Consider the following 12,810-nt stretch of genomic DNA (forward strand, 5'->3'; position numbering starts at 1 on the left):
GAAGAGAGTTAGGCAAACTCGGTTCCAAAAGTGGGGGGAAGATTTGGTGGGTTTTACTCATTTGCTAAATGAAGTAACTCATTTGGATAAACAGCTACCCTCAAACCACAGACGGCGAGAAGAAAGAGAAAGTAACAAGCCCGGTACACCAGTTCACAGCGGAGCCTCAGAAACGCTGCTGTGGCCAGAGGCAGCCAGAGGCAGCTTCGTTAGTACATCCCCTTTGTCTCTTTCTCCCTGTATCTCTCTGTGCTGCATGAAGAATATTCCAATCCATATCACATTGCACTGAGGGGATGTGTCCTTTGGCCTCCTCATATGAAAGAAATCCAGTAAATGTAGGAAAGTATTACTCGTAATCTGATTTATATTGATGTAGAACAAAGGTCTATCATAAATCCACAGGGAAGATTGGCTGTCGGGAGCCTGAGGCCTTTATATAATTAGAGGAGGCGTCCAATCTCAGAATCGATATTTAAATACAAAAGCAGCAAATGGGAAGGTTTTGATAGTTTTGTTGTAATATTCAACTCTGTCTCCTTCCCTTTCCCAGCAGGCTGGCACAGCCTTTCTAAGGTATTTTTAGAAAGAACAGGTTGTTTTGCCTTGCTTACTAGTCATACATGTTATACTAGCTGTTATGTAGGGAATTTCAGTTGGATGTGAGAATGTGGTCAATGACGAAGATAAGAACGTGGGTAACAGAGAATTAACAGAAAATAGAAAACAGAGATGGAAGGGGAGTTCAAGTTTTGCTCTGACAGTTTCTGTTATTTTGATGTTTTTCTGCTACAAAATAAGGTAGAAATCATTATGTCAGGGTAACTAGCATGAGGTATTAGTATCAGTTAAATAATTTCAGGGTAGCAGAACACCTGGGTATCTACTGAGTGCTCACATGACAGCAGTTAAGAGTTCATCCTCTAGGTAGAGCTGTGCTGTCTGGCTTCAAGTGGAAGCTTCACCACTTACTGGCTGTGTGGTTCTTGAGCAAGGTGCTTATCCTCTCCGTGCCTTCCTTGCCTTACGAGTAAAGTGCAGATAGTAATAGTATTTACCACATGAGGTGGTTGTGAAGATTAATGAGAGAATCATGAAAAGTGTTTGTTAAGTCACTAGAAGGCAAACATGGTGCAAGACGCCAAGGACACAAAGATGGCTGACAGGCGAAGTGGGAGGACAGATCCACAGATAGATCACTTCAGTACAGTGATTTTTTAAAACTTCCAGATGAGGTTGCCTTTTAAGTTGCTCCTTCAGTTTGGAATGGGGTTGCTGAAAACAGTCATGAGTTCTGAAATCAAGGTACCCAGGCTTAAACCCACAAATTATATGTACTTTGTAATCAACTGTATGACATTGGTGAGACTTCCATACAGAGCCGTGGTGGGAGCCGAGTCAAGATGGCCTGGCTCTCCATAGATTGATGGAAGAGTCATATGACTACAATGGGAAAAGTGCCAGTTAGGATGATTTTTATATTAGAATAACCAAGAGCAGGGAACTCACCAAGTGGCTGACATCTGCCGTGCGCCAAGCACTCTTTGAAACCGTTTGCCTCCCTCAACACATTGCATCCTCCAGTAAGCCTAAGCTGTACATAGAATTATCCTCATTTTACAGATAAGTAAATTGAGCCTCAGAGAGGTAAAATAATTGCTCAAGGTCACACAGCTGCTGTGTGGTGGAGCAGGAAAATGAACACTCTGCCCTAATAAGAAAAACTAACCTCGCCCCTCAAAAAGTCTTCACAGACAAAACTGTGACATATTCAAATTCCCCAGCTTTCTAAGAGGTCTTGATTACAGACTCATCTTTGATGTAGGCTTAGTTCTGACAGATTTTTGTGTGTTTGTTTGTTTGTTTGTATCAGGGGAACTTCAGAATAAAATATCAATTTATGACAAGTACAGTAGTTTTTTCTTTAAGTACTAATAAATGATTTATCAATTCGCAGAAACACCCTTCCTCCCATATACTTAAAAACAAAACAGGGGTGCCAGGCTGGCTCAGTCAGTGGAGCATGCGACTCTTGATCTCAGGGTTGTGAGTTTGAGCCCCATGTTGGGTGTAGAGATTACTTAAAAAAAAATAAAATTTTAAAAACAAAACAAAACACAGAGGCCTTACATTCTGACATGAACCAGATTTTGTCCTATCATGTCCTATATTCACCACATTAGTTTTGACACTGAAAGCGTTTTCAGCCAACAGAGCTCTCACAATAGTTCTATAAGTTTGCTGCTCACTCTTTGCCTCTCAGACAAACCTAAGTCAGAAAAGCTAAGTGTACTAAGGTTAGATTTCTTGCAGAGCAGAAAGAAAACTGATTTTTCTTTAGGCAATAAGACAGCTTTTCATGTCTTGCACACTCTTACCGGTAGGAGAGGGTGACAATGACAGTAACACTGGCTCGACACCCCTTTCAGCACTGCCCATAAAGGTACAAAAATACCAGGGATACCAGACACATTCCGGACAGCACCTTCCTCCCTCGTGCCCACCAGGGGGCGCACGAAAATCTCACCTCTCTTTTCTGTGGCTACTACTTCAGTCAGTTTCTTAACCTCAGGACAGGGAGACATGAGGACTAAATGTGACAGTAGAAGTAAATCTTCTGACTCATGGTATGGCCCAATAAATGATAGTTTCTCCCTATCACCCACCCAAATATATAAACATTAGAGTAAAAGTAAGTTCATCTGGAAAGACCCAGCTGGCTCCTCAGATGGCAGTTCTTCTGGGTTCACAGCTAGTCTCCTTGTGACCTAAGGCCTGTTGACTCTGGAATAAAAGAATTCTGGATCTCCACATTCCCAAAATTGCTGACCTGATGTCTGCTGTTGAAGCTCCACATCAGAGTGTACCTCAGCCTCACAATTAGACAAGCTGCTGTCCAACTTTGGGCCAGAAGGGTGACTGAGGATTCCAACTATGAAATATCATGCCCTATGGTGACCGGTTCATTGTCGCAGGCTTGCCAGCGTAAGGAGCAGCACATCAGAATAGAGGGATCGCTAGTCTAAAGTCAGGATCCCTGGGTTCCCCTCTCAGCTCCTCTCTCTGTTCCTTGAGTGGCCTTAAGCAAGTCATTTCATGTCCTGGACTTATTTCCTATTGATAAAATGAAACGTCAAATTAATTGTTAAACTATAGAGTCCTTCCTGGTTCTGTAGTTCTGTGATGATACTCCGTTACGTCAGGGCCAATATTATCCAGAAGTGATGGATTAACATGCATTATTTGCAAACTTTATGTTGCTATTTTTTTAAACCAAATTAAACTGCTTTCAGTTGCTTTAGGACACTACACCCAGCTGGATAAATACCTGCTTTCCTATTGGCTGATTGGGTTTTTTGTTCCATGGACCCTGTTGGACAAGTTAGGCCCGTTTTCAAATTGGTGAAGGAGACCAATTGCCTGAAAGATGTTAACCTTTATCCCAAAACTTGAGCTTGACATTTTATACAAGCATAACTCATGGGATACCATATTTATTTCTCTAACTACCTTAACTCCATCTTTACCTTCTCAATGATATTTTAAAGTCTAAAATATGAGATGAGCAGAAAATGCAAGGTTTTGGGTCCAGGCCCTTTACTACCCTCTAGGAAGCTTCACTACATCTCTTACTAGATCGCTGTAGTGTGTGGTGTGTGGAAATCAGCGAGATTTCCACAGCAGTCACAAGGCAAGTTCATCGGATCCAAGATGACTTGACATTTTCCCTTCTTCCAGTGCTCTATCATAGGATTGATTGGGATTGTTGAGGTGTCTCTAAGAGACAATGAGAGAAAGGTAGTAAGGGCTGATTTGCAAGGTGTTTTGTTTTTTTTCAGTTAGGGCTCTGGTGTTTCATTTGTCGGAGTAAGACGGAAGCCCCTTGGGTTCCTGGCAAGAATGGGGAGCTTTGTGAGCTCAGTTAACTCTTGAGAAGTGCCTTAAGGAGAGGGTACATGGTGTGAGGGTGAAATAATAGTCCTATCTCTAGACCTACAGAGGAGACAGAGAGAATGGTTTGAGAAAGAGTTGAGGGAATGGTCTTCCCTAGCCAGCTTTCACTTTAATTTATTCTGTTTTTCTCCTATGACAAAGAGCATGTTTATTAATAACAGTTCAGAACACTACAATTTCAAAAGCAGACACTTACTTTAATTCACACAACAGGTCTATAAGATTGACTGTGATGGACAATTAAAATGCTAACTTTCTTGGTTCCTGCCAGAACACAAAGATGTCTTCTAGGGAAAGGCTGAATGTGCACCCAAAAGAGCCTTCAGCAACATGGTACTCTGGTGCATTGACCATGGTTTAAGATCCAGTCCTGGACTTTGTGGATCCGGAAGAGCACCTGGGATAGGACCTGCATTAATCAAGTTCCCAGAGACTGAAATATAAAAAGCTAGATGTTCATGGATTAATTTACAGTGAGGAATGCAGCTGTTGGGCTACCCAGAAGTCTTGAATCAGCAGATAGGAACATTCTCTCTCAGCATGCTAATTATTTCAGAAACTAAATTATCATCAGAAGGCCAATTTATTCACTTAAAGTGAAAAATACAAATTTTAAGTGAAACAGATGTTTATGTTACTCCAGCCTCTCCTGATAAATAAATACACAGGAAACCAAATTATTAGAAGATTGCTTAAGGGGTAGGGAATCCGAGAAGGGGGCATTTGCCAGTCCTAATGTGTGTCTTTCAGCACCTGAACCCATAGGAGGACTAGCCTTGCCAAGAAAACCATCATGCTTAAGTCTGACAAGCTAAACCGTCCTCTCCCTGAACTAGACAAGGATGGGCACTGCCAGGGCTGCCCTTGGCCACTCTCCATTTTCATTGGTTCTGTTTCCCATTGGTTCTGGTCCTTATCCAAACAGGGTTACAATACAAATAATTAGTTTTCTGCTTACTTTCTGGGATTGCTCCCAAATTATCTCAATTGGAATTTTTGCAATTCCAAAACTCATTAGTCACACATTTATAAACAGTGTCTTACTTTTCTAGCACAGATGGCTAATCCAGCTCACTAAGTGTGGATTTTACAAGTTTAGCTCTTGAAAATCTCATTTTTGATTTAATGAGCAGCATTACACTTTCTATATGAAAAGTTTTGTGTGTGTGTGTGTGTGTGTGTGTGTGTGTGTGTGTGTGTGTGAATGTATGTGTAGGGGTGTGTTTCACAGATTGAGAAATGGAGATTCAGAGGGGCCAAGTGCTTTACTCTGGGTCACACAGCTAGTGGTGCTTGGTAGACCTATTTTATCAATAGGAAATAAGTCCAGTACATGAAATTACTTGCTTAAGGCCACTCAAGGAACAGAGGGAGGAGCTGAGAGGGGAACCAGGGATCCTGACTTTAGACTAGCAATCCCTCTACCAATGAAACCCAGATCATCTGAGTTCAGATTCCACTCTTATTCCATTGGATGTAACTGAGGTTTCTACTGTTAGGAAGTTTCATTTTGAAGCAAGAAAGGAAAATCAATCTGTTTTTAAGAATTAGCTTTAGAAAATGTTAACTGACTTTTTTTTCCCCTAAATGGTGGGCTTGGGTGGAGGCATCAAAATATGCAGGGGAAGAGATAAGAAGATAGAAATGAAAAGGTCACTCCTATGTTATCTCCTGCTGCGGGGGGCCATTAAGTCCAGCCACAAAGCATCTGGCGACTTTGGGAGTAAGTGGATGTGTTTTGTTGCAGAATATGAGTCTATCCGAGGCAAGAGGAAAAATCCTCCACTATTGCGTGACTTTGCAGGAGGTGGCAGGGGGGAAAGTCACACTACAGAACATCACAGAACACACCTCCTGGACCTGGGTCATTCCTAGAACTGGGAATTGGGTTGTAACTGTGTCTGCAGCTAACTCAAAAGGCAGTTCCCTGCCCACTCGTATTAACATAACGGACCTGCTTGGGCCAGGTAAGTACCAACTTTCCTTTAATATCGCCTATGGGAAACTGTGTCTTACTTATCTCTTCTCTTCCACAGGCTCAGCCGAGGGCCTGGCATGAGCTGCACAGGAATTTAGGTTTTGGAGCCAGAAGCCTTCAGAGGCTCTTTTGCACTTACCCTATGAGTAGCCTTGGACAAGTGAATTAACACCTCGGAGCTTCAATTTCCCCCTCTCTAAAGTAGGGATTATATTATCTGTCTTGTAAGTCATTGTGACATTAAATACAGAGAGTAATACATAGCAGGTGCTTAGCAAATGTTAGTTAAGGAAATGTTAGTTACATTAAACTGAACACTAATAACTGGCTAATCTTTCTAGGCGCAAGAATAATCTGTGTTGTCAAGTTCTAGGAAAAAAAATTCTACACTTACAGTCAAAACATATTTTAAAACCAATAGTATTAAAATGAAATTCTGGCTGTAATGAAACTGCAGTAAAACTTTTCTATACTACAGCTCTTTATTACACAAATTCAGATATTTATCCAATTATCTACATTGAAATCTCCCAGCTAGCTATCCACATTTTATAGTTGCATGCTCTGAAAACTCATTTCTTGAGATAAAAGCTTATGATTAGTCAATAAAGTAGATATAAATGCTATTTCTCAATGTCAAGATCATTGGCCTAACTTTTCCAAAAAATGCCTTATAAAACTATAATCAAATCCTTTCTTAAAATTCAGTGGAACAAGTTTATCTACATATGAGTCTAGCAATCATCGTTTGAAAGAAGCTTCTACCCAAACATGATTATTTTATATACACTGTTAAATTTTAGTTATATATCCTTTCAGTCATATATTCATAAACATAGAGATGGTACAGTAGATAAAAAACACTAGAAGAAAATACAAGTAAATACTGATGTAACTTGAGGTTGGTATATGAGTTAGGAATTGCTCTAAGGAGTAAGGGTTGCTCTTACCAGAGGCCTGACTACAGTGGCTTATTAATTCTCTCACATAAAAGAAGTCCAGAGGTAGACAGTTCAGGGCTGGTGTGACAGCTTGGTGACATTATTAGGATTCCAGGCTTCTTCTTTCTGTTTCCTCTGCCAAGTTGGCTTCCATCCTCAACATGGATATGGTCCAAGATGGCTGCCAGAGCTCTATCTCCTTTCTTCTAGGAAAAGAAGGAAGAGAGGAGGGCCCACCCTTCACCCTTGAAGAGCTTTGCTCCAGGTCACACAACACACTTGTAGTCAATGACTTGATCTGGTCACCTGGTCACACCCAGCTGCAGAGGAGGCTTAGAAATATATTTCAGGCAGTGATGCTCCCTTTCTAAAAAGGAGAGAATGTTTGGTAGGCAACTGGTAATCTGTGACTAATGTGGGTACTAAGGCACAAACCTGAAAAGATGAATTAACTGTGGGGAAAGAAAGCTCAAATTCTATGAATAGTAAAATAAAAAATTTTTAAACACCATAAACAAAGCCATAAAAATGTAAATAGCAGTTTAAGAAAAGCATATATCACATTTTTGGCAAAAGGAGATTGATTGATTACCTATCTGTTTATCTTTCGATCTATCTACTTTTTCAAATAAATAAGAGATCGGAGATATGAACAGGCAACTAAAAATTAAACAGAAAAGTAGCAATAAAGATATGAAAATACGTTCGGCCTAACTAGCAATCAGTGAGAAGCAAATTTTGAGAAAAGATGAGAAACCAAATCAGACTGAGAAAGAGTAAGTAGAATTAGTATAACCCATGTGGGTGAGTGTGTGGGGAAAAGATATGCCATACCCTGCTGGTGGGTATGTAAATTGGTACAACTCTCTGAAGACAATTTGGCCATATATAACTTTAAATCCTAATGTATCTTTGACTAAAAATGTTTACCATTAGAAATGCATCCTCAGCAAATGATAAGTGCTTAAAAGTATAAGGACAAAGATGTTTGTTGAAAAATTTTTGAAATAGTGAAACACCATGAACAATCTAAATGTAAAATAATAGAGAAGGGACTGGTTTAATATATCATGACTCTCACCTGCCTTAACCCCACACTGGGTTAAAGTGATGTTGTAGCTATGCTTTTATTGGCAAGGAAGGATGCACATAATAAGTAAAAAGGTAGGCTTTCAATAGTATATATGGGATGATGCAATTTAAAATATGTATTTACATGAGTACACATTTTTTTGCATGGTAAAAAATCCAGTAGAATGTATGTGGAAATGTTAGTAGCAATCATGACTGCGTCATGGGACTACAAGTGATTTTCTTTCCCTTTTGCTTTTTATATTTAAAAAAAAATTTTTTCTGTGGGTAAGTGCTGCATATATAGTTTTTAAAGTGAATTCTGTGGGGGAAATTGAACTCATACCACTATTTAGTATCCTGCTGTTGTTAAAATGTAGCATGTCAGAATACCTTACTTCTTCAGATGTCGCTGCAGATAGGTCTTGAGGCTATTAACTTCATGAATTTTCTGGGTCTGTTCCAGGTGCTTTATTTAGATTTGGTAACGACTTCTCAAAATGGCACATTCATTATGTTAGAGCTGGCCTCCACTTTATCCATTCAACAGTCATTTACTGAGCATATACTACATAAGGGAGCTAGAATCCAACAACTAGGTTAAAAATACTGTTGAGGTCCTCCAGTTATATTCAGTCACATGGGAGGGACAGACATAAACAAGGAAACTATGGTGCAGTATAATAAGTGTGAGATTAGAGGGATGCCCAGGTAACTAGGAACAGAGGAAAGATGAAGCATGGGCCTGGAGAGGATGCCTGTGACTGGGGTATGGAGGCAACATGTGACTGGGGTATGGAGAGACGAGTTGGTGGGAGCCAGGTGAGGGAGTGGAGGTGTGCGGGCATGAGGGTTTGCTTTAAATAAGATCTGAGCAAACGTGCAAGTTGAGGAAAAGAATCAGGTAGAGAAGAGTTTGGAGATAAAGGGGAGAGAGGAGTTAATTAATGGATTGAGGTCCATGGGGAGTGGGAAGATGATGAAAACCAGTGACAAAGAGAGAGGTAAGAGGAACACCTGTTCCTCCCGGATTTGACAGGTGTTGCATAAGGATGAGGTTCAATAAGGATGAACATGCAGGGGAGGTAAGATAGGGTAGTACTTGAACTGAGCTGTAACTAAGAGGGTCCTGGTCCTGGAAATCTTGGAATCTCAAGGGTCTATTGTCTCTCCTAAGACCACATCTTAACCACCTAATACAAACACCCAATACTCTGTGTATCCCAGAGTGACGTGGAGGGCACATTGGCAAATTACAGCATCCCATCTTTGAGTGCTCTTGTCTCACACATATTCTGAATGATCTGTAGGAATAGCATAGCATGATTTTGTCTCCCTCTCTTTCAGCGTATGTTCACACTACTTACACATATAGCTTTCCTCTTAGGAAAGGAAAGTAATGTGCCTCCCCCTCCCCAGGCAGAATTATGTTGGTTTTGAGAAAGTAGGGACAACTTTGTTGTAAAAAGCACCTGCCACAGCATTGCCTATAAAGAAACATAAGAGTGATTTTGTTGGTTTACGATGAAAATCGAATGTGTGCTCAACCCTGCAGTCAACAAGTAAAAACGTGTTTAATATTTCAGACCAGTCCCTGTGCTCAAGAATTCCTGAAACTACGGGAAGGGTCAGAAGCCAGTACAGTCATAAACAGAGACCCACACAGATGTCAGAAACAGAGGCCCCAGGAGGTGAAGGAAATTAGCCAAGACCATACATCCAATTAGTGGCAGAGCTGGACCGAAAAACCAGGCCACCTGTCTCTTAGGTGGGCATGTATTCCAAATACCTTATGAATTTCATAACTCTGTTCAGAAGCTCTCGGGGGGAAAAGGAGATGGGAAGTTGAATGATTGAGGCTAAAGAAATAATTTTGAAAGGTGGCAGAAAGAAGGTGAATTGTTAGCAGAGTTCTGAAGGAGAGAACGTGCCCTGGCAAACATCATGGGAAGGAAATTCAGGCTGGTTCCTGGTAAATAGGATGACTCAGACAGGGCAATGCCAAGTTGATTTGCTTAGCTCATTGCTTTCTTTGGAAAGAAGGGCTCTTTGGCTATTTTAGCCCGTCACCTGCCAAAGGGTACTGGAACCTATAGGCGCTCAATAAATATTTACTAAATGAATGCATTTCATTCTCAAAAAAAAAAAAAAAATCTTGTGGCATAGCCAAGATATCCAGTACCAAGGCAAATGAATATAAGGGAACCCCTAGTGGGGAATTCCATTCCCTGGCAGAATAGGCAATGCACAGGTTACAGGTTCTCACCACCAAGCACAATTCTGAGGATGCCACAAGAGGGACAGGATAGATGGCTGAGTGCAGTGGGGAATAGTGATACGGGGGAGCACTGTGGTAGCACTTTCTGTTTTTACTACTTCTTCTTGCTCATGTTGCCCTGATATGATCATTGATTGGACATTTCTGCTATGGAGCAGGGAAGCCCAGAGAGCAGAACAGAGTAACTTCAGGGAAGCCCTGACACCTAATTGTGGAGGGGGTCTGAGAGCAAAGAGTACCTGTGAGCTGGCTGGCTCTTGAGATGTCTCCTGCCATCCACCCCATGTGCCCAGCAATTACAAAAGAGAGTAACAGCCTCAATTCCCCATGAAGAGCAGTGCCAGCCATAGAGGCATGGGTAGGTTCTGAAGGTACCAGGTGTAACTCAGGGAAGCCTGGGGATAGGTAGAGCTCAGGCTACATCCCTGCGTAGGCTCTCTGGCCTGGAGCTTTCCACCCTGAATAGCTCCTCCTCCCCACCTGAACTTGCCTGGAGAAGCACAAGCTAAGGGAAAACCTTCACTCTCCTCCCACAGAAAGATAAAGGCCAAGGCTGCTGAGCAATCCAAGAAAATAACACAAGATCCCAAAGGAGAAAATTAGGAGAAACTGAGAGGCACACATTCTGGTAAAGGCAACCTGTACCGTAGGAAATCTCACTAATGCAACAGAAAGAATGAGAGTTTAAATAAGCATAACAAGTATCCTTAGAAAGATTAGGGAGGATGCTAGAAACATAACTCAGTCAGAATTAGATGGTTATGAAAAAGCCCCAGATAAAGAGATTCAGTATGGAAAGTTCGTTGTTGAAATCAAGAACGCAGCCAATGGGTTGGATAGCAGAAAGGACTCATCTGAACACTGAATGAGTGAGCAGAAGATTGCGTGAGAGTCTCTTCCAAAAGGCATCCAGAACGGGGAAAGAAGTCAAAACATGAGAAAAGTTAAAACATGGAAAGAATAGAAAGAGAAGTTATGACAACTACTTAAAAGGAGCCCCAGTACCAGAAAAAACTAAGTGAAGGGGGAAAATACTTGAAAATGTTTATAAAAAATCTTTCGGTGGCGTATACCACGCTGGTGTACCGCTCTGGAGCGATGTCAGCAGCTGGTCAGGCTGTGCGCATGTGGGGGTGGGGAGGATACGGAAAACCTCGCACCTTCCACTCATGCTGCTGTGAACTTAGCACTTCTCTAAGGCATAAGATCCGTTTTTTAAAAGTTTCTGCAAAAAAAAGGGGGGGAGAGACGAAAACAAATTAGTGAAGAATGATCAACAGGATTGACCCCAAGAATACAAAGATGGATCAACATCAGAAAAATGTATTAACGTAATTCACCACAATAATAAAAAAGAGAGAAAAGGGATATGTTTTTAATGGATGTAGAAAAGTATTTGGTGAAAAATAATATTTTAGTAAATAAACAGTACTTTATAGAAATAAACCTATTGGAGCACTATGAAGGAAAAAGAAAAATTTTAGTTTTTAAAGACTTTCTACCGAAAACCTACAGCAAATATCATCCTAATAAAGATAGGTAGGCACATTCTCTTTAAAATTTGCAACAAGATGAAAACAAAAAAAGGAATAAAAGATTTAATTTAAAGATTGGAAGGAGGAGATATTTTACGTGTGCCGCTAATAAGTTTACTACATGGAAAATTCAACAAGGGCAATAGATAAATTATTAGAACTAATTAGAAATTTTAGCAGGTTCGCTAGAAATAAGAATAACACACACAAATTAATGGTAGGATAAGTGGTAGAAAATAAGATGCCTTTTAAATTGCAAACTCAAGGTATAAAGTGTCTAGGAATTAACCTGTAACAAAGAATGGAGGAGTTGGGGCTTTTAAAGAGGACCTGAATAATTTCAATGAAACAGTATACTTATGAATGGAACAATTTAACTTAATTCCAATAAAAAATACCAGCTGGAATTTCTGGGGACTCTGATACACTGATTCTAAAAGCTATATGGAAGAATAAAGTGTCATGAATATCCAGGACCACTTTGAAAAATGAAGGGAAAAATGAGGAAGGGATTTTACCAACCAGGTAATCAGACATCACAATACCTAGTAATGTCAATAGTGTGTTCTAGCAAAGAAGTTGACCCCAGACATGGACCCATGAATATATGGAACTTGGTATATGTTAGGGATGGTATCACATTTGCAAAAATCGACTCACAGTATGGAAAGATACAATAAAATCTATTCCCTTAAAAAAAAAGCCTTTTAGCTAGATTTGGATTAAAAATTTAAATGGGGGAAGGTAAAACCAAAAGCCAATAGAAGAAAATGTAGTTGAGTATCTTTGTGATCCCAGGATGAAAGAATTTCATAAACAAGACTCAAAATGTACAAGCCATAGATAAATTTACCTACATCAAAGTAAATATTTATGTGCAATGAACACATCATAAAGTTATCAGGGAGTTGAAGGAGTGAAGTATATTTCTAGTGCTGAAAACTAATGATTGATATCTAGAATATAAAACCTATTTCTGTAAATCAGAGAAAAGACAGGAAACTCAACAGAAAACATGAGTTAAGTATATGAGCAGGAAGTTTACAGAGGGGG

The 12,810-nt window shown here is 40.2% G+C and overlaps 1 protein-coding gene across 3 annotated transcripts in view; it reads left to right on the forward strand.

Moving 5' to 3' along the window:
• The window catches only part of IL12RB2 (interleukin 12 receptor subunit beta 2), a 74,078-nt gene that overhangs the window by 39,479 nt on the left and 21,789 nt on the right, over positions 1-12,810 (forward strand). For all 3 annotated transcript variants that reach the window (XM_087865990.1, XM_087865989.1, XM_045802063.2), the window contains exon 10: positions 5,702-5,921. In XM_087865990.1, the coding sequence (XP_087722116.1) occupies positions 5,702-5,921 (220 nt within the window). The remainder of the gene's footprint in view (positions 1-5,701; positions 5,922-12,810) is intronic.

The sequence above is a fragment of the Ursus americanus genome, chromosome 12 (assembly GCF_024610735.1).
Source record: "Ursus americanus isolate L20-20 chromosome 12, mUrsAme1.1.p, whole genome shotgun sequence".
NCBI lineage: Eukaryota > Metazoa > Chordata > Mammalia > Carnivora > Ursidae > Ursus > Ursus americanus.